This window comes from Mobula birostris, chromosome 24, assembly GCF_030028105.1.
Source record: "Mobula birostris isolate sMobBir1 chromosome 24, sMobBir1.hap1, whole genome shotgun sequence".
In the NCBI taxonomy this organism is placed as follows: Eukaryota; Metazoa; Chordata; class Chondrichthyes; order Myliobatiformes; family Myliobatidae; genus Mobula; species Mobula birostris.
In genome coordinates, this window is record NC_092393.1 from 55,455,105 (window position 1) to 55,478,706 (window position 23,602).

Genomic DNA, 23,602 nt, shown 5'->3' on the forward strand with positions numbered 1-23,602 from the left:
GTTCTTGAACCAGAGGGGATTACTTCACTCACCCCAACACTGAACTGTTCTCACAACCTGTGGACTCACTTTCAAAGACTCTTCATCTCTTGTCCTCGATATTCATTGTTTATTTGTTTGTTGTTATTATTTTGTATTTGTACATTGGTTGCTTGTCCATCCTGTTGGGTGCAGTCTTTCATTGCTTTATTGCGTTTTTTGGACTTACTGTGAATGCCCTCAAAAAAATGAACCTCAGGGTTGTATATGGTGACATATGTGTCCTTTGATAATAAATTTACTCTGAACCTTTGTACTGTTCTGTTGATTTGCATTTATCATTACATTTATTATTACTGTTTGGAAAGATGAGGACACTGGAAATCACAGCTAGGTCTTAACCTTTGCTAGGGCTTTCTCTGACAATTGTCTTTGTCCTGATAAAAAGTCTCAATGCAAAACATCAACAGTCCATTTCCCACCACAGATACCGCCTGACCTGCTGAGTTTGTTTCTCCTCTTATAAAAGTTCAAAATTCAGAATAAATTTATTATCCAAGTATGCATATATCACCTGGAGATTCATTCTCTTGCAGGAAAAAAATACAATAGGAATATTACAATAAACTATACATGAACAGACAGAGACTGCTGAGTAGCTGAGTTGTGAAGTGTCCGTGAAAGTGAGTCTGTAGTTTGTTTTGTTCCTGTGCTCCTTGGCTATCTCGCCTATGAAAGCTAAAAGCATCCTCTACAGATGGAACGCGGTATCTGAAGTACACCTGGGCCAAATACTTGAAGAGAACAAGTGTTCAAAAGTGCACTTAGTTTGGATTTGGGTTTAAGGAGGGGACAACTTCAGTTGCAAAAGTTAAAATTCCATTATCAGTCCTTGATAATGGGAGAAGGCAGGCATTACATTATGAAGCACAATCACCAAAGTCACGCTTTTATTTTGCCTATTGAATACTTACTTGAAATTAAAGTTTGCAATTTCAATTAAAAGTCGCTTCATTCAAGTCAACAATCTTTTCAATTTTACAACAGCTTCCCTGTGGCTGGCATTGTTTAAATCAAATTAAGAACAAATTTAATGATTGTTTCATTGCAAAAAAAATTACTTTGATCACAGTGTAGAATAAAATAAATGTGTTTTAAATAATATGCATTGTCACCTGGACTAAAACCAACCTAATTAAAACCTTTGTATTAGGAGCACTCCCTGCATCCAGTTAAACAGCTTCAAGCTAAACTTCATGTGAAAGTGAAAGAAACTTTTCCAATTAGAGATTTAATAATAATGACAAAGTATACAACTATCAGCAACTAATCATCTTGCAATCTAATTCTGTTGTTTTTGTAATAACATTCAGTGAATAGTGTATGCTCAGCTGACTCTGAGAGAGGAGAAAACATATTTATGTACAATCTATGCATTTCAGAGCAATTTATGTTTATGTCACCTGTAAACAACTGTTTCTTTCCATAAGACCATAAGATATAGAAGCAGAGTTACAAAATACACGTGGCCCATTGAGTCTGCTCCGCAATTTCATCATGGCTGATCCATTTTCCCTCTCAGCCCCAATCTCCTGCCTTCTCCCCATATCTCTTCATACCCTGACCAATCAAGAATCTATCAACCTCTGCCTTAAATATACATAAAGAGTTGGCCTCCACAGCTGCCTGTGGCAATGAATTCCACAGATTCACCATTCTCTGGCTAACGAAATTCCTCCTCATCTCCATTCTAAAAGGATGTGCCTCTATTCTGAGGCTGTGCCCTCTGGTCTTGGACTCATCCTCTACTCATCCACTCTGTCGAGGCTTTTCACCATTCGATAGGTTTCAATGAGGTCACCACTCATTCTTCTGAATTCCAGCGAGTACAGGCCCAGAGTCATCAAACGCTCCTCAAATGATAAACCTTTCAATCCCAGATTCCTTTTCAAAACCCCCCTTTGAACCTTCTCCAATGTCAGCACATCCTTTCTTAAATAAGAGGCCCAAAACTGCTCACAATACTCCCACAGCCTTATAAAGCCTCAACATTACATCCTTGCTTTTATATTCTAGACCCTCGAAATGAATGAATTCCACCCCCCCAACATCATGTTTCATGGAAGTGTTAATGAAAAATAAATAGTGAGAAATTAGCTTAGGCAATAAAGCAACATCAGCTTATTTTGGAATTCTGAATTGGATGGGATGGAAAACTCCACCATGGACAGTCCCAAGACCAAATGTGAAAGGAGGAGGGTTGGGCATGGGGCTAGCAACCCCATCGCATAAAAACCCAGAGATGCAGAAAAGCCGAAAGAAGCTCCAAAGACCTTGTCTTTGGGAGAGGAAAGATCTTCAAAGATGGGCGTGGGGACAACTTGACAGACTGGTCCAGAATAGAGAACTCTGGCAAGACGCTGTAGCCACCTGCTGCCCCAGGAGGGCTGATGGGCTTAGCAAGAAGAAGATGATGAGGGGGTGAGCTAAAAGGGAACTTGTCTGGTTCTGACAGCTTACATTGAGAGAAGAGGAAGAGGCTTGTGTCAGCCATCTGAATCTGAATCAGGATTATTACCAATTATATACAATCAATGGTCTCTTTATTAGGTACACCTGTACACCCGTAAGTTAATGCAAATATCTAATCAGCCAATCACATGCCGCCAATTCAATGCACAAAAGCATGCAGACGTGGTCAAGAGTGGGGAAGAAATGTGATCCAAGTGACTTTGACCGTGGAATGGTTGGTGGTGCCAGGTGAGTTGGCTTGAGTATCTCAGAAACTGGTGACTTCTTGGGATTTTCATGCACGGCAGTCTCTAGAATTTACAGAGAATGGTGTGAAAAACAAAAAACAACCAGTGAGACGCAGTTGTGTGGGTAAAAATGCCTTGTTAATAAGAGAGGTCAGAGAATGACCAGAGAGGTTCCAACTGACAGGAAGGCGCCAGTAACTCAAATAACCACACGTTACAACAGAGGTGTGCAGAAGAGAACCTCTGAACACACAACACATTGAACCTTAGAGTGGATGGGCGACAGCAGCAAAAGACCACACTGGGTTTCACTGCTGTCCCAAATAAGGTGGCCACTGGGGGTAATTTGTTGTCTTGTGACAGCAGTACACTTCAAGCCAGAAAGATTGCTGAAAGTTGCAATAAGAAACAATAAATAAAGTACAAAAAGAGAACAAAATAGCCAGGCGCTGTTCATTCAGAAATCTGACGGCAGAGGGGAAGAAGCTGTTCCGAAAAAGTTGACTATGTGCCTTCAGGCTCCTGAACCTCCTGTTTGATGGTAGTAAAGAAAAGATAGATAGACAGATACTTTATTGATCCCAAAGGAAATTACAGTGTCACAGTAGCATTACAAGTGCACAGATACACAAATATTAGAAGAGAAGTAAGAAAGAATAAAAAAATGAGTTACCTCAAGCATTCTAACAGGAAGGGATCATCACTATAGGTTGACTCATTATAAAGCCTAATTGCCGAGGGTAAGAATAACCCCATAAAGCGTTCTTCAGAGTAGCACAGTTGTCTTAGTCTATTACTAAAAGGGCTCCTCTGTTCAGCCAAGGTGGCATGCAGAGGGTGAGAAACATTGTCCAGAATTGCCAGGATTTTCCGTAGGGTCCTTTGTTCTACCACAGCCTCCAGTGTCCAGACTGACTCCTATAACAGAGCCTGCCTTTCTAATCAGTTTATTGAGCCTGTTGGCATCACCCATATTGGTGCCATTGCCCCAGCACATCACCATATAGAAGATTGTACTGCTGACAACAGACTGGTAGAACATGTAAAGGAGAGGCCTGCATACTCCAAAGGACCTCAGTCTCCTCAGGAAGTAGAGGCAACTCTGACTCTTCTTGTACACAGCCTCTGTGTTGGTGCTCCACTCAAGTCTATCATCCAGGTGCACCCCCAGGTACTTGTAGGTCCTCACCACATCCACGTCCTCACCATCAATAGTAACAGGGAGCAGTGCAGGCTCAGTCTTCCTAAAGTCCATCACCATCTCCTTTGTCTTACTGACGTTGAGCTGCAGATGATTCAGCTTGCACCATTTGACAAAGTCCTCCACCAGGGCTCTGTATTCATCCTTTATACATCCAAATATTGCTGAATCATCAGAGAATTTCTGCAGATGACATGACTCGGTGTTGTATCTAAAGTCTGAGGTATACAGGGTAAACAGGAAGGGAGCCAATACAGTCCCCTGTGGGGTCCCAGTGCTGCTTATAGCCATGTCTGACACACAGCTCTGAAGCTGCACAAACTGTGGTCTGCTAGTCAGGTAATCCGTTCCCCAGGATATAATGGAAGTGCCAATCTGCACTGAATGGAGCTTTCCCCCAGCAATGAGGGCTGTTTGGTACTGAAGGCACTTGATCACACGACCCCAGATGGTGAGGATCCTTATTGATGGATGCTGCCTTTTGAAGATTTCCTCGATGGTCATGAGGTTAGTGGCCATGATGGAGCTGCATTGTCCCGTTAGGCCTAATCACAGTTTGATTTCAGTTTTCTGCAATAGAAACTCCTGTAAACAAATGGGAAACAGACAGTATCCACAAACATGGTAAGTGAATTATCAGTTCAGATCGGTGACCAGAAATTGAAGCTGAAACGAGCAGAGACAAGAAGTGGCAGGTGGAATACATTGCAGGGAAGTGTATGGTCACACACTTTGGTAGAAGGAATAAAGGTGCAGACGTTCTCTAAACGGGGAGCAAATTCAGACATCAGAGCTTGCAAAAGGACTTGGGAGTGCTCGTATTGGATTCCCTAAAGGTTAACTTGCAGTTTCAGTTGTTGGTAAAGAAGGCTAAGGCCATGTTAGCATTCATTTCAAGAGACTAGAATATAAAAGCAAGGATGTAACGCTGAGGCTTTATAAAGCATTTGTCAGAACGCACTTAGAAAATGGCAAACAGTTTTGGGGCTCTTATCTAAGAAAGGATGTGCTGGCTTTGAGAGAGGGTGCAGGGAAGGTTTTTAATTTTGTTTTTTTTTTAAATTTAATTTAGATACAGCCCAGTAACAGGCCTTTCCGGCTCAACAAGCCACACCGCCCAGTTATACCCATGTGACCGATCAACTTACCAACCCGAACGTCTTTGGGGTGAGGAAAGAAAACAGAGCCCCCAGAGGAGTCTTTGATTGATTCTGTTATGGATTTACTGAGTATGCCTGCAGAGTTGTATATGATGCAAAAAATGTACGTTGATAATTAATTTACTTTGAACGGTCACAGGGAGAACTCCTTACAGCCAGCGATGGGAAAGAAAGCCCGGTCACTGGCGCTGTAAAGCCATTCCAAATGTTCACATGAATGATCCTAGGAATGAAGGGGTTAATGTACGAGGAGCGTTTGATGACTCTGGGCCTGTGCCCACTGGGGTTTAGGAGAATGAGGAGGGATGTCATTGAAACCTATCGAATTGTTCAGGTTCAATTATCGTTCAATCATACATGAATATAGCCAAATGAAGCAGCTTTCGTCTGGGCCAAGGTGCAAATCACAGTACCAACAATACACAGCACACTGCACATAGCACAAATGTCTTATGGAAACTAACAAAAGCAATGGGGTGTGTCAAGGAAGGAAGGCAGATGATGTTAGATGAGAGTAGGTGAGAGAGGAGCACAGTGCAATGTGAAAGGGCGTTGTAACAGGACAAGAAACAAAAGATAGGTGTGGCACAACTGCTGTCTGGAAGAACGAAAGATTGATGCAAAACAACAAATTTCACGACGTACGTTTGTGATATTAAACCTGATTCTTGAAGTTCCTTCAGACGAGATCGCCAGCGGTATTTCCTCAGTCGCCACTAGGTGGCTCTGCAGTCACCCGGTACGGAGGGGAGAGGCTGCCCGGACCAGTCCGGTAGTCGGTTCGCTCCTCAGCCTGTCCGAAGCTGGCCATGCACGGGTCCAGGCGGCGGGCAATCGAGGGCTCTTCCCCTGCCAACTGCCTGCCCCTCTTTCAGGGTTACATCTGTACCCATGTTCTTGGTGAAGGGGCACGCAGTACTTACGGGCACAATGGAGTCCCCCGAACGACTCGAGTTGTTGCAGATAGAAATAATATTTTAATTTTAAACTGTTTATGAAGCACTGATTATTGTACACTGTTTTGCTGGTTTAATAAACTTTTGTAAAAAAAATAAACTCCCATTCCACTTCTGGCCTGTCCCTCTAGCAGATGGCTCGTAACCATCGATAAAGCAAAACTACAAAACCTACCGATGCCGTCGTATTTGCTTTTCATGGCAATGCAGCCCGGAACTTCTGAAGACGACGTGGTTGGTTAAACCTGTGTTGTGAATGAGTTCATTACCGAGAGCTCACCGCCCCGGCTATTCCCCACTCCACACAGCGGCCGGTGCTGCGCAGAGGCTGGAGTTCAAAATGCCCCGGGTGCCTTCCCCACGCAGCAATGCAGGCAACCGGCACTGTCACAAGGGATTCTGCAATGCAGGTGCAGGAAACCTTGAACAACACATACACCCACAAGACAGAGGAGCGGAATTAGGCCATTTGGCCCATCGAGTCTGTTTCACCAGTTCATCATGGCTGATCCATTTTCTCTCTCAGCCCCAACCACCTGCCTTCTCCCCGTATCCGCCTTCTCCCCGTATCCCTTCATGCCCTGACTAAACAAGAAACTCTCAACCTCTGCCTTAAGTATACTCAATGACTTGGCCTCCCCAACCACCTGTGGAAACAAATTCCACAGATTCACCACTCCCTGTGGCTAAAGGAACTGCTCGTCAGCTTCATTCTAAAAGGATGTCCCTCTATCCTGAGGCTGTGTCCTCTGGTCGTGGACTCCTCCATCCACAGGAATCTTTTCCACATCCACTCTATCAAGGCCTTTCAACATTCAACAGGTTTCAATGAGGTCACTGAGGCCACTCACTCTTCTGAATTCCAGTGAGTAGAGGCCCAGAACCATCAAACACTCCTCATATGACAAGCCTTTCAATTCTGGAATCACTTTCATGAACCTCCTTTGAACCCTCTCCAACGTCAGTACATCCTTTCTTGGATAAGGGGCCCAGAACTACTCACAATACTCCAAATGAGTCCTCACCAGTGCCTTATAAAGCCTCAATGTTACACCTTTGCTTTTATATTCTTGTCGCATTTGCCTTTCTCACCATTGACTCAACATGCAAATTAACCTTTAGGGAATCCTGCACAAGGACTCACAAGTCCCACTGCACCTCAGACTTTGTAATTTTCTCTCCATTTTGAAAATAGCATACTTCTTTTTCTTCTACCAAAATGCATGACTGTGCACTTCCCAACACTGTATTCCATCCGGCACTTCTTTACCCATTCTCCTAATCTGTCTAAGTCCTTCTGCAGCCTCTCTACTTCCTCAAAACTACTTCTCTCTCCACCTACCTTTGTATCACCTGCAAACTTCATCACAAAGCCATCAATTTTGTCATCCAAATCACTGACATAAAACGTAAAAAGGATCGGTCCCAACACAGACCCCTGTGGAATACCACTAGTCACCAGCAGCCAACCAGAAAAGGCTCCCTTTATTCCCACTCTGTGTTTTCACCAACCAGTCACTGCTTTATCCGTGCTGGTATCTTTCCTGTCATACCATGGGGACAAAACTTGTTAAGAAGCCTCATATGTGGCACATTGTCAAAGGCCTTCTGAAAATCCAAGTACACAACATCCACCGATTCTCCTTTCTCTATCCTGCTTATTTATTTTTCTTCAAAGAATTCCAACAGATTTGTCAGGCAAGATTTTTCCCTAAGGAAGCCATGCTGACTACGGCCTATTTTATCAAGTGCCTCTATGTCCACACTATGCCAGATAATTTTGAAAACGAAGCTTTTTCTCTTCGTTTTAACCCTCCGTCCACACTGAACCAGCGTTTTTATCCCTCGAAAACAGAGATTTTCAGAAACGGTCTCCAGACTGAATAAATCTGAAAACACCTAATATCCGTTGCAGTGTGTATGGGGTAACTGGAGCTTTTTAAAACCGCTGTCATGGCGTGCCGGAACAGATGGCAGCAGTGCGGCATTTCATTGTTTTCCTCTTATTATTCTTATCCTTATTATTATTACTATTTTATTGTTTAGAGCGTACAATCATCGCAGCAATATTTGATTCTGCGTTTCGCAGAACCTAACAATTTCTGAACAGACAGCAACGAGACTGAAGCCAGAAGAGTTAGAAATGTACTCACCAAATACTTTGACTCATAGCTTACTGAATAAATACGTACACTCACTTTGCCCTGTTTTCTGTCCTTGCTTGTATGAAGGTAAGGACAGAAAACACCCTCTGCCACCTCGGGTTTAAATTTCATGCGGAATATTTTGGAGGATCAAAAACCAAGAACCAAGAAGCCAGAACCAAGGTGGTTTGCCTATTTATGCAAGTACTTCTCTGACAATAGATGTGTAACAGCCTAATGTAACATTGTATGGAAATACAAGATAACACTGACACTGTCATGTTTTATACATTTAACAAGGTGCTTTATTAATGCAACAGAGTTAGTCAGTTTTTCAATGTTCGTCATCAGCCGGGTCATACTGTCCATGAACTCCCTGTTAGTTGCCTCCATACGCTCCAGTATTTGATTTTTTTTTAGTTTTAAGTCCTCCTGCGCGAGAGCCAAGAGCATTTCCTTTTAAGTTTCTCTACTCTGTAACTGGACAAACGCGCACCAAGTATACCGTTTCCTCTTTGCTTGTTTTCTGTGTGTCCTGCGCATGCCCAGTAGGAGGAGATTCGCCCAAATATCCGTCTAATGTGGACGAAGATATTTTGAAAAATGCTTAGTGTGGACACCTGTCGTTTTTACTCGAAACCGGCGTTTTCAAAATTATCCGGTGTAGTATGGACGTAGCCTAAGTACCCCAAAACCACATCCTTAACAATTAACTCCAACCTCTTCCCAATACATACTTTGAGCACAACAAAGTCCTAAAATATGTACTGGCACCAGTGCTGACCCCCTATTAAGTTGGGCCAGTCTGCTCTCCTGTCTATATAAAAACTTCAATGGTATAAGACTGAAGAACGAGAAAATGGGAATATTCCTTCTTAATCAGGACGAATGAAATCAATGAAATCTTGCTTCAAAAATGAATCCAGTCATCGTAACCTTGCTCTCTGGTTGCTCCCTGTTCAACAAGCTAAATGCTGCAAGAGTCAGTCCATTTCACACTAGGATTTAAGTTGTAGAATGAATTGAAATTAAGCAGAAAATATTGGGAACAATCAGTGGGTCAGGCAGCACTGTGGAAAAAGCAGCAGTTAACACTCCATGTCTCCAGAAGTGATGATTAAGAATCTGTGAAGCACCCTTCTTTCACTGTGAAATGGATTTTAAAAAATGTATTGAGGTACTGCACTGAATAAGTCCTCCAGCCCTTCGAGTCGCGCCACCCAGCAACCTGATTTAATCCTAGCCTAATCACGGGACCATTAACAATGACCGATTAACCTCCTAACTAATGGGAGGAAACCCACGCGGTCACAGGGAGAAGGTACAAACTCCTTAGAGACAGCAGTGGAAATTAAACACTGGTACTGTAAAGTGTGTGCTAAAGGAATGGAAGGGAACCAGAAGGATGTGAGAAGGGATGAAACAGTAAACTGCTCAGCTAAATTTCTTCTGTAGAAGCTACTTTCATATTGCCCTAAGCACAAGAGATTCTTTAGATGCAGGAAATCTTGTGCAACACGCACAAAATGTTGGAGGAACTCAATCAGGCAGGGAAATAAACAGCCAACATTTTGGGCCGAGACCCTTCATCAGGACTGGAAAGAAGCCAAAATAAAAAAGTGTAGGGGGAGGGGAAGGAGTACAAAATGGCAGGTGACAGGTGAAACCAAGTGAGGGGGAATGAAGTGAGAAGCTGGGAGGTGACAGGTAGAAACGGTAAAGGACTGAAGAAGGAATCTAATAGGAGAGGATTGTGGACCATGGGAGAAAGGGAAGGAGGGGAATCAGGAGGATGTGAGAAGGGATGAGATGGTAACCTGAATGGAAGAGAGAAGTGGGGTAGTGAAGTAATTACCCACTTTCCTTCTCACCTATCATGAGCCAGCTGGTAGTCCTCCCTCTCCACCCACCTTGTTCTGGCTCCTCTCCTCTCTTCTCTCCATTGTCATCAGAGGGTGAGTGAGCAGGAAAGCATCTTCCGTTTGTGGAACAGCTTCTGTTGGGGGGGTGGTGGGGAAGGAACTTCTAAGCTGTGCTCGAGCACTCAGATCCCTGATAGGTCCTTCTCCCCACCCGCAGATGCTGCTCAACCACTGATTACCTTCACCAGGCTTATCTGATCCTTCATACCAATGACAATTTTAACATGTACACAGCCCCTCTGAGCACAGTTACAAGAAGTGCTGCCACAAGTCAGGGTCACGTGAAGCCATGGGAGCAGGTGGTGGATGGTCGTACGAGCAGCTGGTGCACGTCGAGTCCTGGTTAAGCGACCACTGACACCAGGCAGACAACCTCTGGAGTATTGATAATGGCTGGGGTCACCCATCTTGTAAAGACACTGCCCAGAAGGCAATGGTAAGCCACTTCTGTAGAAAAAATTGCCAAGATCAATCATGATTATGAGACCATGATCGCCCATGTCATCCTACACGGCACAATGCACATGGGGTGTCAGTCATTGTATGTAGTTTTTCAATGATCCTATTGTATTTCTTTGTTCTACTGAATGTCCTCAAGAAAATGAATCTCAGGGTTGCATATACTTTGATAATCAATTTACTTTGAACAGACAGTCTCATAAATGAAGTGACGTTTTATTTACAATACCCCCCTCACTTATACATCAGGAAGATTGCTAAATTATACAGTTCTTCTAACAAACACCATTCTTTCAGTTTGAAAAGGATGTGTCCGTATTAGAGTGGAGTACAGATTAGCTTTTCAACATGTTACTCTTCACTTAGACAAGGTTGCCAACATTAAAAACAATTAACAGCACACACCTTTTTAGTGTCCGGGGTGCAGCTGAAGGGGTTAAAAAATTTACTTTGGAAGCTTCTGATAAAAAAAGTTGCACTGAAGGAAAGTGAGCCATAAACTGCTTAGAAACTAGAGGACACCTAAGAGTTGCCCACATTTCCGGGCAGTTAAGTACCCACTTTCCATCAGAATATTTATGTAGGAGTCAGTGGAAGCCCTGCTGTGTAATCGGTGATACCTGGATTACGCACAATGGCAGACCAGAGGAAGGGATGATATCAGGTATCGAGCATGGTGAGCCATCACTGACACGTCTACGTTTCCACACGGCCACCCTGACAATGTTGGTCATGTGTTGAGGAGTGTAGAAATACAAAAGTTTACAAAAAAAACACACAAGGTTATCCTCCCCACGGCTGTACTCAAGCCCCTCTTCCTCTCCCTTACCACCCCCCCACACCAAACTCCACTATGATTTCTTTTTAAATTAAGACTAATCTGAAAGTAATCGCTGGAATACAAAGATGGCTCGAACTTGTGGCCTGTACGACAAAAGCAGGTTACAATCCCATCTTTCAGCTCATTGCTCTCAGTCATGTCAGTTAAGTCAGGCTTTTATTTCCCCCACATTAGTTCCGGTTCTGTGCATATCAGACAGTATGTTTTACCAGCTGCCAAGTCCGATGCCAACTTTGAACTGTGTAGATGGGAACTTTTTTTAAATAAACCAATCTTAGTCATTAAGGTTTCTAGACTGACTCTTCCAACCTCCGACCCCACCACCTCTAAACAGGACAATTCAGGAGAGCCAGCTTAGCAGCTGGGGATACCACACACCCTGATTCCAGTGTGCACGGTTTTAGACGTACCTCCCAGGGACATTATGCTCCTCTTAAACACAGGAGTGAGTTGTGACCTTAATTTATCAAATGGAGCATAGTTCTTGACAGCAGTGGTGGAGAGAGAGATGGGCAAAAATCAGTCAAAATTAGCACCGTTGACGAACTTGTGTTGACATGCTGAACGCATGCATCCTCGCATTGATTGGACGGAACTGACAGGCGGTCCGTTCTTCTGGAAGAGAGTGGGCAGTTCCGAATTCCTCTCCAAATCAAAGATGAAAGAAAACGTACTTCAAAACGGAAGCTCCAGTGGTATGTCGAAGGAAAGATCAAACACAGCCAACAATATCCCTTAAGATTTCTTAGCATCTGACAAGCTCCTTTTCCGCAGGTCACTCAGATCGACAGGTGTGAAATCTGAAAACCAAATAAGGCCATGAGACATAGGAACAGAATTAGGCCATTCAGCCCATCGAGTCTGCCCCACCATTCAATCAAGGCTGATTTATTGTCCTTCTCAGCCCCATTCTCTTGCCTTCTCCCTGTAACCTTTGTTATCGTACATATCTCAATGTTCCTTTTAAATATACTCAATAACTTGGCCTTCACATGCAATGAATTCCACAGATTCACCAGGATAAAGAAATTCTTCATCTCTGTTCTAAAGTATAAAGTAAAGTAAAGTAAAAGGGCATCCCTTTATTCTGAGGCTGTGTCCTCTGGTCCTGAACTCACCCACTATCAAAGCATCCTCTTTACTCTATCCAGCCCTTCCAATATTCAGTAGATTTCAATGAGATTCCCCTCATCCTTCTAAACTCCAGTGAGTACAAGATCAGACATCAAATGATCCACAAGTCTTAACCCTTTCATTCCCAGATCATTCACAAATACCTCCTTTGGACTCCCTCAAACAGCACTACATCCTTCCTTAGATAAGAGGCCCAGAACTGATCACAATACTCCAAATATGGTCTGACCAATCCCTTACAATGCCTCAGCATTATATTCTTGCTTTTTTTAAATTCCTCTTGAAAAGAATGCTAACATTACACTTGCCTTCCTCACCACTGACTCAACCTGCAAGTTAACTTCTAGGGAATCCTGCATGAGGACTCCCGCATGAGGACTCCCAAGTCCCTTTACACCTTGGATTTCTGATTTCTCTCCCCATTTAAAAAATAAAGGCACACACTATCAAGAAAATAGTTCAGGCCTTTATTCCTTCTACCAAAGTGCACGGTCATACACTACCTACACCATATTCCATCTGCCACTTCTTTGCCCGTTCTCCCAATCTGTCCAAGTCTTTCTGCAAAATCCCTGGGTTCCTCAACACCAGTAACAACAATACACTTATTTTGTGTCTAACCAATCTTAGAGTTTTTTGAGGAAGTTACCAGGAAAGTTGATGAAGGCAAGGCAGTGGATATTGTCTACATGGATTCTAGCAAAGCATTTGACAAAGTCCTGCATGGGAGATTGGTCAAGAAGGTTCAGCAGCTTGGCATTCAGGATGAGGTAGTAAACTAGGTTAACACTTGTGGGAGAAGATGGTTGCCTATCTGACTGGAGGTTTGTGACTAGTGGAGTGCTGTAGAGATCGATGTTGTGTGTCATCTATATCAATGATCTAGTTGATAATGTGGTTAACTGGATCAGATCACACCAAGATTGGGGGTGTAGTAAGGTTCGTCCATCGTCATCGATGAAGACCTCGACACCATTAGTACTTTTTACAAGATCAAGCTGTTAGCTCGACACTCAACCCAGCACGGATGGAAAGCGCGCAAGGGAGCCAGCCAGATTCGAACTCAGGACCTCTTGCCCCAAAGTCCAGCGCTGATGCCACTACGCCACCAGTCGGCTTATGATGGTGTCGAGACTAGCGCTATATTTGGATTTAAGTGAGGGAGAGTCGCGCAGCGTCAGCCTCACTCTCTCTTCCCAATTCCCATCTGGATCCAGTGGCAAGACAAGAGTCGAGACGGCTGGAGATGAGACTAGCCGCAGTGGATGACCAGGACGTCTTCTGCGTCTTGTCGTGCTATCACGGAAAGCAGAGGGATCCGGATCAGCTGGAATAATGGGCTGAAAAATGGCAGATGGAATTTAATGCATACAAGAGTGAAGTGTTGCACTTCGGTAGAACCAACTAAGGGAGCTCTTACACAGTAAGCAGCAGGGCACTAAGGAGTGTGGTAGAACAAAGGGATCTGGGAATACAGGTCCATAATTCGTTGAAAGTGGCAACACAAGTAGATGGGGTCATAAAGAAAGCTTTTGGCACAAAAGCCTTCATAAATTAATGTACTGAATTCAGGAGATGGGATGTTATATTGAAGTTGTATTGATGGAACCTAATTTGGAGTATTATGCGTAGTTTTGGTCACCTACCCACAGGAAAAATGTAAATAAGGTTGAAAGAATACAGTAAAAATTTACAAGGATGTTGCTGGGTCTGGAGGACCCGAGTTATAAGGAAAAATTGAGTAGATTAGGACTTCATCCCTTAGAATGCAGAAGATAGAGAGGAGACTTGTTAGAGGTATACAAAATTATGATGGGTATAGACAGGATATAATGCAAGCAGGCTTTTTCCACTGAGGGTGGGTGGGACTACAATCAGGGGTCACAGGTTAAGGGTGAAAGATGAAAGGTTTAGGGGGAACATGAGGGGAAACGTCTTCACTGAGGGTCATGAGAATGTGGAATTAGCTGCCAGTGGATGCAGGCTCAATTTCAACATTTAAGAGAAGTTTGGACAGGTACATTGATGGTAGGGGTATGGAAGGCTATGGTCCTGGTGCAGGTCAATGGCAGTAGGCAGTTTAAATGATTTCAGCATTGTCTAGATGGACCAAAGGGCCTGTTTACAGGCCCCACTTTTCTATGAATCTTTGTTAGTCCTCGTCTCCTCTGCTGCCACAATGAGGACACTCTCAGGGTGGAGGAGCAACACCTCATATTCAGTCTAACCTGATGGCATGAACATTGATTTCTCTATTTTCCGGCATTTTTTCTCCATCGACCTTCTCCCTTCTTCCATTCCCAATCTGAATTCCCCTCTTACCTCTTCTCTTTATCTGGCTATCATCGCGCCCCCCCCCCCCCACCCCGGTGTCCGTCCTCCTTCCCTTTATCCCATGGCCTACCCTCTTCTATCAGTTTCCTCCTTCTCCAGCCCATTACCTTTTCCGCCCATCACCTCCCAGCTGCTTACTTCATCCCTCTCCCCTACCCACCTGGCTTCACCATGCGTGTACATCTTCCCCTCCTCCCGTCTTCTTCCCCCTTTCTTTCCTGTCCTGATGAAGGGTCTCAGCCCAAAACATCTATTGTTTATTCATTTCCGTAGACGTTCTCTGACCTGCCGAGTTCCTCCAGCGTTTTGTACATGTTACTCTACCAACAAGGATTCTACATTTACTGATCTTATGTCACTTCTTACTAAGAACTGAATTTCATTCTTTACCAAGAGCGACCCCTCGTGTCTTTTGGATAGGATGTTTAGCTTCCAGCTGTGATCTTCTTTCAGCCACAGCTCTGATGTCCACATCATACTTGCAAATTTCTAATTGTACAACAGACTCATCTCCCCCGTTTTGTATATGTGTACTCAAATACAACACCCTCAGTCTTGTATTCACCAGCACTATTCTCATATTTGTTTCCACATTACCTGCAGGTAAATTCTTAGCTCTTTCTAACCTGGAGACTTCAGTCACCTCTCCTGCACTCTCCTTCCCTTTTGCATTATCCATACTTTTCCAAGCTGCTGAACCCTCCCATGTAGTTTAAAGCCCTATTCACAGCCCTAGTTATGTGATTCACCAGGACCCTGATCCTTGCATGGTTCACATGAACCCGTCCCATCACAACAGCTCTTTCCTTCCCAATGTCTGTTGAATTCAGACTTCTCCCACACCAAACTTGAGTCACGCATTTAGCTCTCTATCTTGTGCCAATTTGCTTGTGGTTCAGGTAACAGTCCTGAGATTATCAGCTTTTTGGTTCTGCATTTTAATTTAGTCTGCAGCTGCCCAAATTCCCTCACATGAATCTCTTTCCTTGTTCTACCTACATCATTAGTACCCACATGGACCACAACAAATGGATCTGCACCCCCCCCACCACCACTCCAAATTCCTCTGCAGGTCAGATGAGATGTCCCAAACCCAGGCACCAATCAGACAGCACAACCTCCGGGATTCTCAAGCCAGAGAATTGACTATACCATCTTCACAGACAACTACATTTCTCTTCTCTCTCACCTCCTGAGTGGCTCCCTGAGCCACAGTGTTTCAGATATGTTGCTCATCCTTCCTACAGCCCCCACTCCCATTTGCTCAGGGGGCAAAATCTCAAACCTGTTGGGCAAGCTGGAGGACTGAGGCTCCATCCAAACTACCTCCTGGATTTCCTCTAACACCCGCCTCTCCCTGCCCACAGACGGAACACAGAGACTTGGGAAAGCGGCAGCTGTGTGAGCAGGAGAGGGAGTGGTAACAAGTATTCTGAGAGAAGACAATGACAGACAAATGGATGGTGGAAACAATTGCAAAACCAAGTCTTTCTGTTTCAGATTTACAGCGATTGCTTCTCTTGCTGCTGTTCTGGTTACACAGCTTGCTCTTTAAAGGTCCTATTTGGAAGCCAGCCAATAAGCAAATTTAGATCGACTGATAAGCCCATAATCACAAAAAAGAATCCACCATCTTATAAACACCCATAGCTCCTGGAAGTGCTGCTAAAGGGGCTGGATATTGAATAGTTCAGAAAGCCTGAAGGAAAAGTGTTTGTGTTTTCACAATGATTTTTTCTTCAAACCATCTCTGTATGACACATGTAAAAAGCATTTGGAAAGCACTGCGCTATATTGTTCAGGCAGTATCTGCAAATATGCAAGACTGGCTGTGATCTTTTGGGCAAGCTAACTACCACAGCTCATGGTTTCTCTTTTCACATATCCCGAAGGGTCTGAATAAATTTCCCACATTGTGCTCCTCAGTTCCAGCTGTCTACAACTGATTAGACCACCTAAGAGTCTCCGGGCCAACTGCTGAGAAACCCACAATTACATACTGCTTGCCAACGTGCATGCTGTTGACTTTGCTCAGCTTCGAAGCACAGTTTATTATCACAAAGGACTAACGGACTTGCAGCTAGAATTTAAAGATAAAGGATTGATTTTATTTGTCACATCTACGTCAAAACGTACAGTGAAATGGGTTGTTTGCATCTAAGACCAAAACAGTCCAAGGTGTGCTGGGGGGGCAGTCCACAAATGTCGCCGTGCTTCCAGCACCCACAATTTACTAACCCTGACCCGTATGTCTTTAGGATGTGAGAGGAAACTTGAGCACCCGGCAGAAACCCACGTGGGCACAGGGAGAACATACAAACTCCTCACAGAAAGCAACAGGAACCTGTAAGTATGCTGGCAAGCTGTGTGCAATTGTGAGTTTTGCAGCCGGTGGTCTGATCAGTTGTCAAACAGATGGAACTGCAGAACGCAAGGTGGGAAATTCATTCAGACCACTCAGGGTCTGCGTGGAGAGAAAAGGCAAGCTATGGTACAGTTTACTTGCCCAGAAGATCACAGAGCTGCAGATACTGCTGAACTATACAGTCTCAGTGTTTAGTGTTCTTCAGAGAACTCGACACATCCGTAGACAAAGAATCCGTGTCCCTGAAGTAGGGATGTGACCCTCAGTGCTAACCACGCACACTCAGCCCTCCTGACAGGGCGGGGACTTTTAAAAGCAAATTTGCCACAAAGCAATGACTGCATTTGAGCTCATCACTGTGCACAGCATCTTGGAACCATCCACCCAAAACACTAGGGCAAATACAATTTAAAATGGCTTTTATCAGTGGCCAGCTGCTCTTTCCATGAAGCCAAACTGGTCCAGATGTATTCATATGGGAACCTAAAAGAAGAAACCAGCCCTTTGCTTCAGGAAATTCCTGGTGTTGAGATGTATTCTGAAGCGTGAATAATAATCATTGTTGGACTACAGCTAAAACTTTGAAACTTAGCGACGTAAGAGATCGCAGATGCTAGGATGTTGAACAACAATCTGCTGAAGGAACTAAGCAGCATCAGAGGGGAGGGGGAAGCGGAATTTTTATACAAACAAAACACTAGCTTTATTTGTCACAAGAAAGATCAAAACTGAGTGAAATGCATCGTTTGCTGGGCAGCCCAGAGTGTCGCCACTTGCTCAGCACCATTATAACATGCCCACAACTTGCTGACCCTAACCAGGATTGTGGGAGGAAACTTGAGGGAACCCACACAGTGTGGGGGAGAACGTACAGACTCCTTACATAAGGACAGCGGCAGGGACTGAACCGCAATCAGTGATCGCTGGCAGCTACTGTAAAGCTCTATGCTACTGTCCCACCTGACACAGGGTTTCTGCCTGAAAGGCCAACAATTCCACTCTGCCCTCTTCCACCCATCGATGCTGGACAACATGCAAGAGCTCCTCCAGCAGCTTGCTTGTTGCTCCTTGCAACTTACCTACCTCAAAAGGGAGAAGAATAACACTTCTAAAAGTAATTGACAATTGAAAAGTGAGAGGCTTATAGGGAAGATTTTGAAGCTGTGCAGGTGGATTCAGCCCCTAGCTTGCCAACCCGGCGTTACTTACTGTTCAAATTTGGATTGGGATTCTTCTCGACGTACTGGACAGGTCCGCGTTCACTCCCTGACATTTGGGTCCTCAGCTCTCGCTCCACACACTGCCAAGCTGCAAACAAGAACCACACGTCAAGCAGGTGGGAAGCCGATGGGACCTGGACAGAGGAGCACTTTTTGTATCAGACTAGGGTCATTCTCACCCTCGGCCATCAGGCTCGATAATGAGTCAACCTAAGCCAGGAAGTGAAGACCCCTCCTGTTAGACTGTTTGAGGCAACTTATTTATTTTTTTTTCTTCTTATTTCTCTTCTAATATTTATATATCTGTGCACTTGTAATGCTACTGTGACACTGTAATTTCCTTTGTGGTCAATAAAGAGTCAGCGTGGACCAAAGGACCTGCTTCCACTCTGCACTGCTCTCTGACTCTGCAGGTCTCAGGCTCTTCTCTTTTCCTGTCAGTGCTCTTGCTTGCTCTTCTCTTATCAGTGTAGATGGATATTTCAAGCTACAACGTCAGCAATACTTTTCTTACAAGTGGTAATCTGGTTAAACTAAAGGTGCAACACACACAAAATGCTGAAGGAGCTCAGCAGGCCAGGCAGCATCTATCGGAAAGAGTAAACAGTCGATGTTTCGGGCTGACCCTTTAGCAGGACTGGAGAAAAAAAGGTGAGTCAAGAGTTAGAGGGCGTAGGGATGGGGAGGAAGAAACACAAGGTGATAGGTGAAACCTGGCGGGGTATGAAGTAAAGAGCTAGGAAATTGGTGAGAGAAATGCAGAGCTGGAGAAGGGGGTAATCTAATAGGAGAGGACAAAAGGCCATGGAAGAAAAAAACGGGGGAGGAGCACCAGAGGGAGGTAATGGGCAGCCAAGGAGATAAGGCGAGAGAGGGAAAAGGGGATGGGCAATGGTAAACTGTAGCGGGTCATTACCAGAAGTTTGAGAAATCAATGTTCATGCCATCAGGTTGGAGGCTACCCAGATAGAATACAAGGTGTTGCTCCTCCAACCTCAGTGTGGCCTCATCACGACGGTAGAGGAGCCCATGGACTGACATGTCCTGCTGAAGGGTCTCAGTCCAAAACGTCGACTCTTTTCCACAGATGCTGCCTAGCCTGTTGAGTTCCTCCAGCATTTTGTATGTTGCTTGGATCTCCAGCATCTGCAGATTTTCTCTTGTTTGTGATTAAACTAAAGCTGTGAACCTTTAGTTCTAGTCCACAGAGTAACTTTCACAGTATTTCTATTTACCTTAAATCAACTGAAAATGAATTGAGGCTAATTTCACTCCATGGTTATTAGAAAAATCTGTCATCAAAAGAACCCACTTGGCTTGAGATTTATAGAACATAGAATAGTACAGCACAGTACAGGCCTTTCAGCCCACAATGTTGTGTCGACCCTTAAATCCTGCCTCCCATATAACCCCCCACATTAAATTCCTCCATATACCTGTCTAGTAGTCTGTTAAATTTCACTAGTGTATCTGCCTCCACCACTGACTCGGGCAGTGCATTCCACGCACCAACCACTCTCTGAGTAAAAAACCTTCCTCTAATATCCCCCTTGAACTTCCCACCCCTTACCTTAAAGCCATGTCCTCTTGTATTGAGCAGTGGTGCCCTGGGGAAGAGATGCTGGCTGTCCACTCTATCTATTCCTCTTAATATCTTGTATACCTCTATCATGTCCCCTCTCATCCTCCTTCTCTCCAGACAGTAAAGCCCTAGCTCCCTTAATCTCTGATCGTAATGCATACTCTCTAAACCAGGCAGCATCCTGGTAAATCTCCTCTGTACCCTTTCCAATGCTTCCACATCCTTCCTATAGTGAGGTGACCAGAACTGGACACAGTACTCCAAGTGTGGCCTAACCAGAGTTTTATAGAGCTGCATCATTACCCCACAGCTCTTAAACTCTATCTCTCCACTTATGAAGGCTAACACTCCATAAGCTTTCTTAACCACACTATCTACCTGAGGCAACTTTCAGGGACCTGTGGACATGTACACCCAGATCCCTCTGCTCCTCCACACTACCATGTATCCTGCCATTTACTTTGTACTCTGCCTTGGAGTTTGTCCTTCCAAAGTGTACTACCTCACACTTCTCGGAGTTGAACTCCATCTGCCACTTCTCAGCCCACTTCTGCATCCTATCAATGTCTCTCTGCAATCTTCGGCAATCCTCTACACTATCCACAACACCACCAAACTTTTGTGTCATCTGCAAACTTGCCAACCCACCCTTCTACCCCCCCACACCCAGGTCGTTAATAAAAATCACGAAACGTAAAGGTCTCAGAACTGGTCCTTGTGGGACACCATTAAGTCACAACCTTTCAATCTGAATGTACTCCCTCCACCACGGCCCGCTGCTTTCTGCCAGGCAAGCCAATTCTGAGTCCACCTGGCCAAACTTCTCTTTATCCCATGCCTTCTGACTTTCTGAATAAGCCTACCATGTGGAAACTTGTCAAATGCCTTACTAAAATCCATGTAGATCGCATCCACTGCACTACCCTCACCTATATGCCTGGTCACCTCCTCAAAGAACTCTATCAGGCTTGTTAGACACGATCTGCCCTTCACAAAGCCATGCTGACTCAGAGGATACAGTTTCCTAGAACAAATCAGTACAGGCCCGTCATGTTGTGCCAGTTTTTTAACCCACTCCATGATCAATCTAACTCTCCCCACTATGCAGCCCATATCCATGTGCCTAATATATCTACCTCTACCACAATCCCTGGCGGTTCATTCCAGACACCAACCATTCTGTGTTAAAACCTACCTCTGATAGCTCCCCTCAACATTCCTCCAATTAACTTGAACTGATATCCTCTTGTATTAGCCATCTCTGCCCTGGGAAAGGGGCTCTGGCTCTAATCATCTTGTACACTCAATCAGGTCACCTCCCATCACCCTTCATTCCAGACAGAAAAGCCCCAGCTCACTTAACCTTTCCAAGGGAACACACCCCAGTCCTTATAGAGGGATCAGAAGTGGAGGGAGTGAGCAATTTTAATTTCCTGGGTGTTACTGTCTCCGAGGTCCCAACATGTCGATGCAGCCATAAAGGAAGCAAGACAGCAGCTATACTTCATCAGGAGACTAAGCAAGTTTGACAAGTCAGCTAAAAAGCTCGAAACTTTCTACAGATGTACCGCGGAGTGCATTCTGACTGGCTGCAGCACCGTCCTGTATGGCGGGGGTGGGGGTGGGGGTGGGGGTGGGGGTGGGGAGGTGATGCACAAGATTGAAGCGAGCTGCAGAGAGTTGTTAAATTAGTCAGCTCCATCGTGGGTTCTAGCCTCCATAGTATCCAAGACATCATCAAGGAGTGGTGCCTCAAAAAGGTGGCATCCATGAGGACACCCACCACCCAAAGGTGCCTCCTTCTCATTGTTACCATCGGAAAGGAGGTACAGGAGCCTGAAGGCACACACACTCAGTGATTCAGGAACAGCCTCTTCCCCTCTGCCAGCAGATTTCTACATGGTCATTGAACTCATGAACGCTACTTTTTATTTCTGTTTTTGCACTACTCATTTTAATTTAACTATTTAGTACATACATACATTTACTGCAATTCACAGCTTTTTCTCTATCATCACATATTGCATTGTACTGCTGCTGCAAAGTTAACAGATTTCATGACATATGCCGGTGATACTAAAACTGATTCTGAATTCTGAATTCACTGATCAGAGAAAGCTTCAGCAAGTTGAGCTTTTCTCAGTGTAACCCTTCTACTTTTCAACAGGAAGTTCTCTCCTTTAGATTAACTTCAGATTTTTTTTTGCTTGACATTTAAACTTTTTTTTTGAGAAGCCACAACTGCCATCCATCTCACATCAATATTAAACAGCCCCCAGTTGCGCTGGGGGCGGGGGCGGGGGGAGAGACTTCCTCCAGGCCTCGGATCCATTCTCCAAGGCTATAAATCACTAATTGTTTCTGTGAACAGAAATAAATCAGAGGACTGTAATAGCACATTTGTCAACGTGTGTAATAACAGTTCCCGTACGAGACAACACTGCTTTAGGCAGGATGCACCAGAGTTTAACCACAAAATCCAAATGGCCTTAAACAAGCACGGACTGTGTAACCTCACGGAGTTCTCTGCCACAAGACTATAAAGTTATGATGCTGCAGTACAACACAGAGGTCACTTAAAGACTAAACAGACCTCTTCAGATGCGGTAACTGAAACGCAGCACAGGATTATCCAAACAGACGTCAAAGGACGGATAAAAATCCACAAGAGAAACAGTTCTCTGTACTCAATGCACATCCTGCACTATCTTGTGTTTACATATACTTCTGATATGTATCTACGAAGAGAAGCAGGTTACACTTAAGAGCAAAGCAATGACTCAGTGCAGTTGCTTCCGATAAAACCGCAGGTTATCGCTCTGCAGATTCCAAGAGCACAGGAACCTGAGCATTTAGTGCCAAAATTACAATTTTAGATTTTGATCCAATGTCTGTAGTTAATCCAAATTTCTTTACTCGAAATGAAGAACAAAGCTAGCCCTGTACTTTGGGGAATTATCTTAAAACGAGGCTCAAACAAACTGCTCAATTTGATAGCTGGGAACTATTGCAGCTGAGAGACAGCCGAGAATCATTCTCAAATGTTTCAGATAAGAGAAGGCATTTTAACAGAAAGCAATATCTTTAGTAAACTATTAACTGCACTCGTGTGAGTAGACACAGGAAGGACAACACTTCCTGATCTGCCCGCCCCTCCTCACTCCCCTTTCTCTTCCACACCACACAATGGGGCACAGTCCTGTGCGTGTCAAGTACCTCATCAGAAACCACTCCCAAACTCGGGTGTTCCTTTTGCTCAATAGCCTAACCAAGAATTACCATGGTAAAGTCAAATTCAGCTGTTGTTACTCATGCATCTATGAAGAACGCCAGAGAGATTACTGCAGGAACGGAACTAAAGCATCAAAAATTCCCTGCACTGACATCAGGATGAATCACGGGCAGACCTTTTAAACAGCCTTTTTTTCCTGCATCATCTACAGGTATTGAACAACTCATGCTAACATACAGGCGACCCCTCATTACAGAGGAGCAGTGTTCCCTCTAAGTTGTGCAGTGCGCGGCCACACTGTAATTGAAATGCTC

The 23,602-nt window shown here is 44.3% G+C and overlaps 1 protein-coding gene across 1 annotated transcript; it reads right to left on the reverse strand.

Annotated features, from left to right (window-relative positions):
- Window positions 1-10,775: 10,775 nt before the first annotated feature.
- mcrip1 (MAPK regulated corepressor interacting protein 1) lies at window positions 10,776-22,388 on the reverse strand. The gene is made up of 3 exons (XM_072242398.1): window positions 22,314-22,388; window positions 18,464-18,623; window positions 10,776-12,221 (listed from the first exon to the last, which is right to left on the reverse strand). Exons 1-3 carry the CDS (start codon window positions 22,386-22,388, stop codon window positions 12,157-12,159), a joined length of 300 nt encoding a protein of 99 aa, XP_072098499.1. The 3' UTR covers window positions 10,776-12,156.
- Window positions 22,389-23,602: the final 1,214 nt, after the last annotated feature.

Excerpts from the sequence above, each read along its gene's own strand:
- mcrip1 (XM_072242398.1), bottom strand. The coding sequence starts at position 22,388 with ATGGATCCGAGGCCTGGAGGAAGTCTCTCCCCCCGCCCCCGCCCCCAG. Across the intron at positions 18,624-22,313 it reads GGGGGCTGTTTAATATTGAT|TGCTCCTCTGTCCAGGTCCC; the intron begins GTGAGATGGATG and ends TGATACAAAAAG. Across the intron at positions 12,222-18,463 it reads TCCCAATCCAAATTTGAACA|ATTTCACACCTGTCGATCTG; the intron begins GTAAGTAACGCC and ends TTTGGTTTTCAG.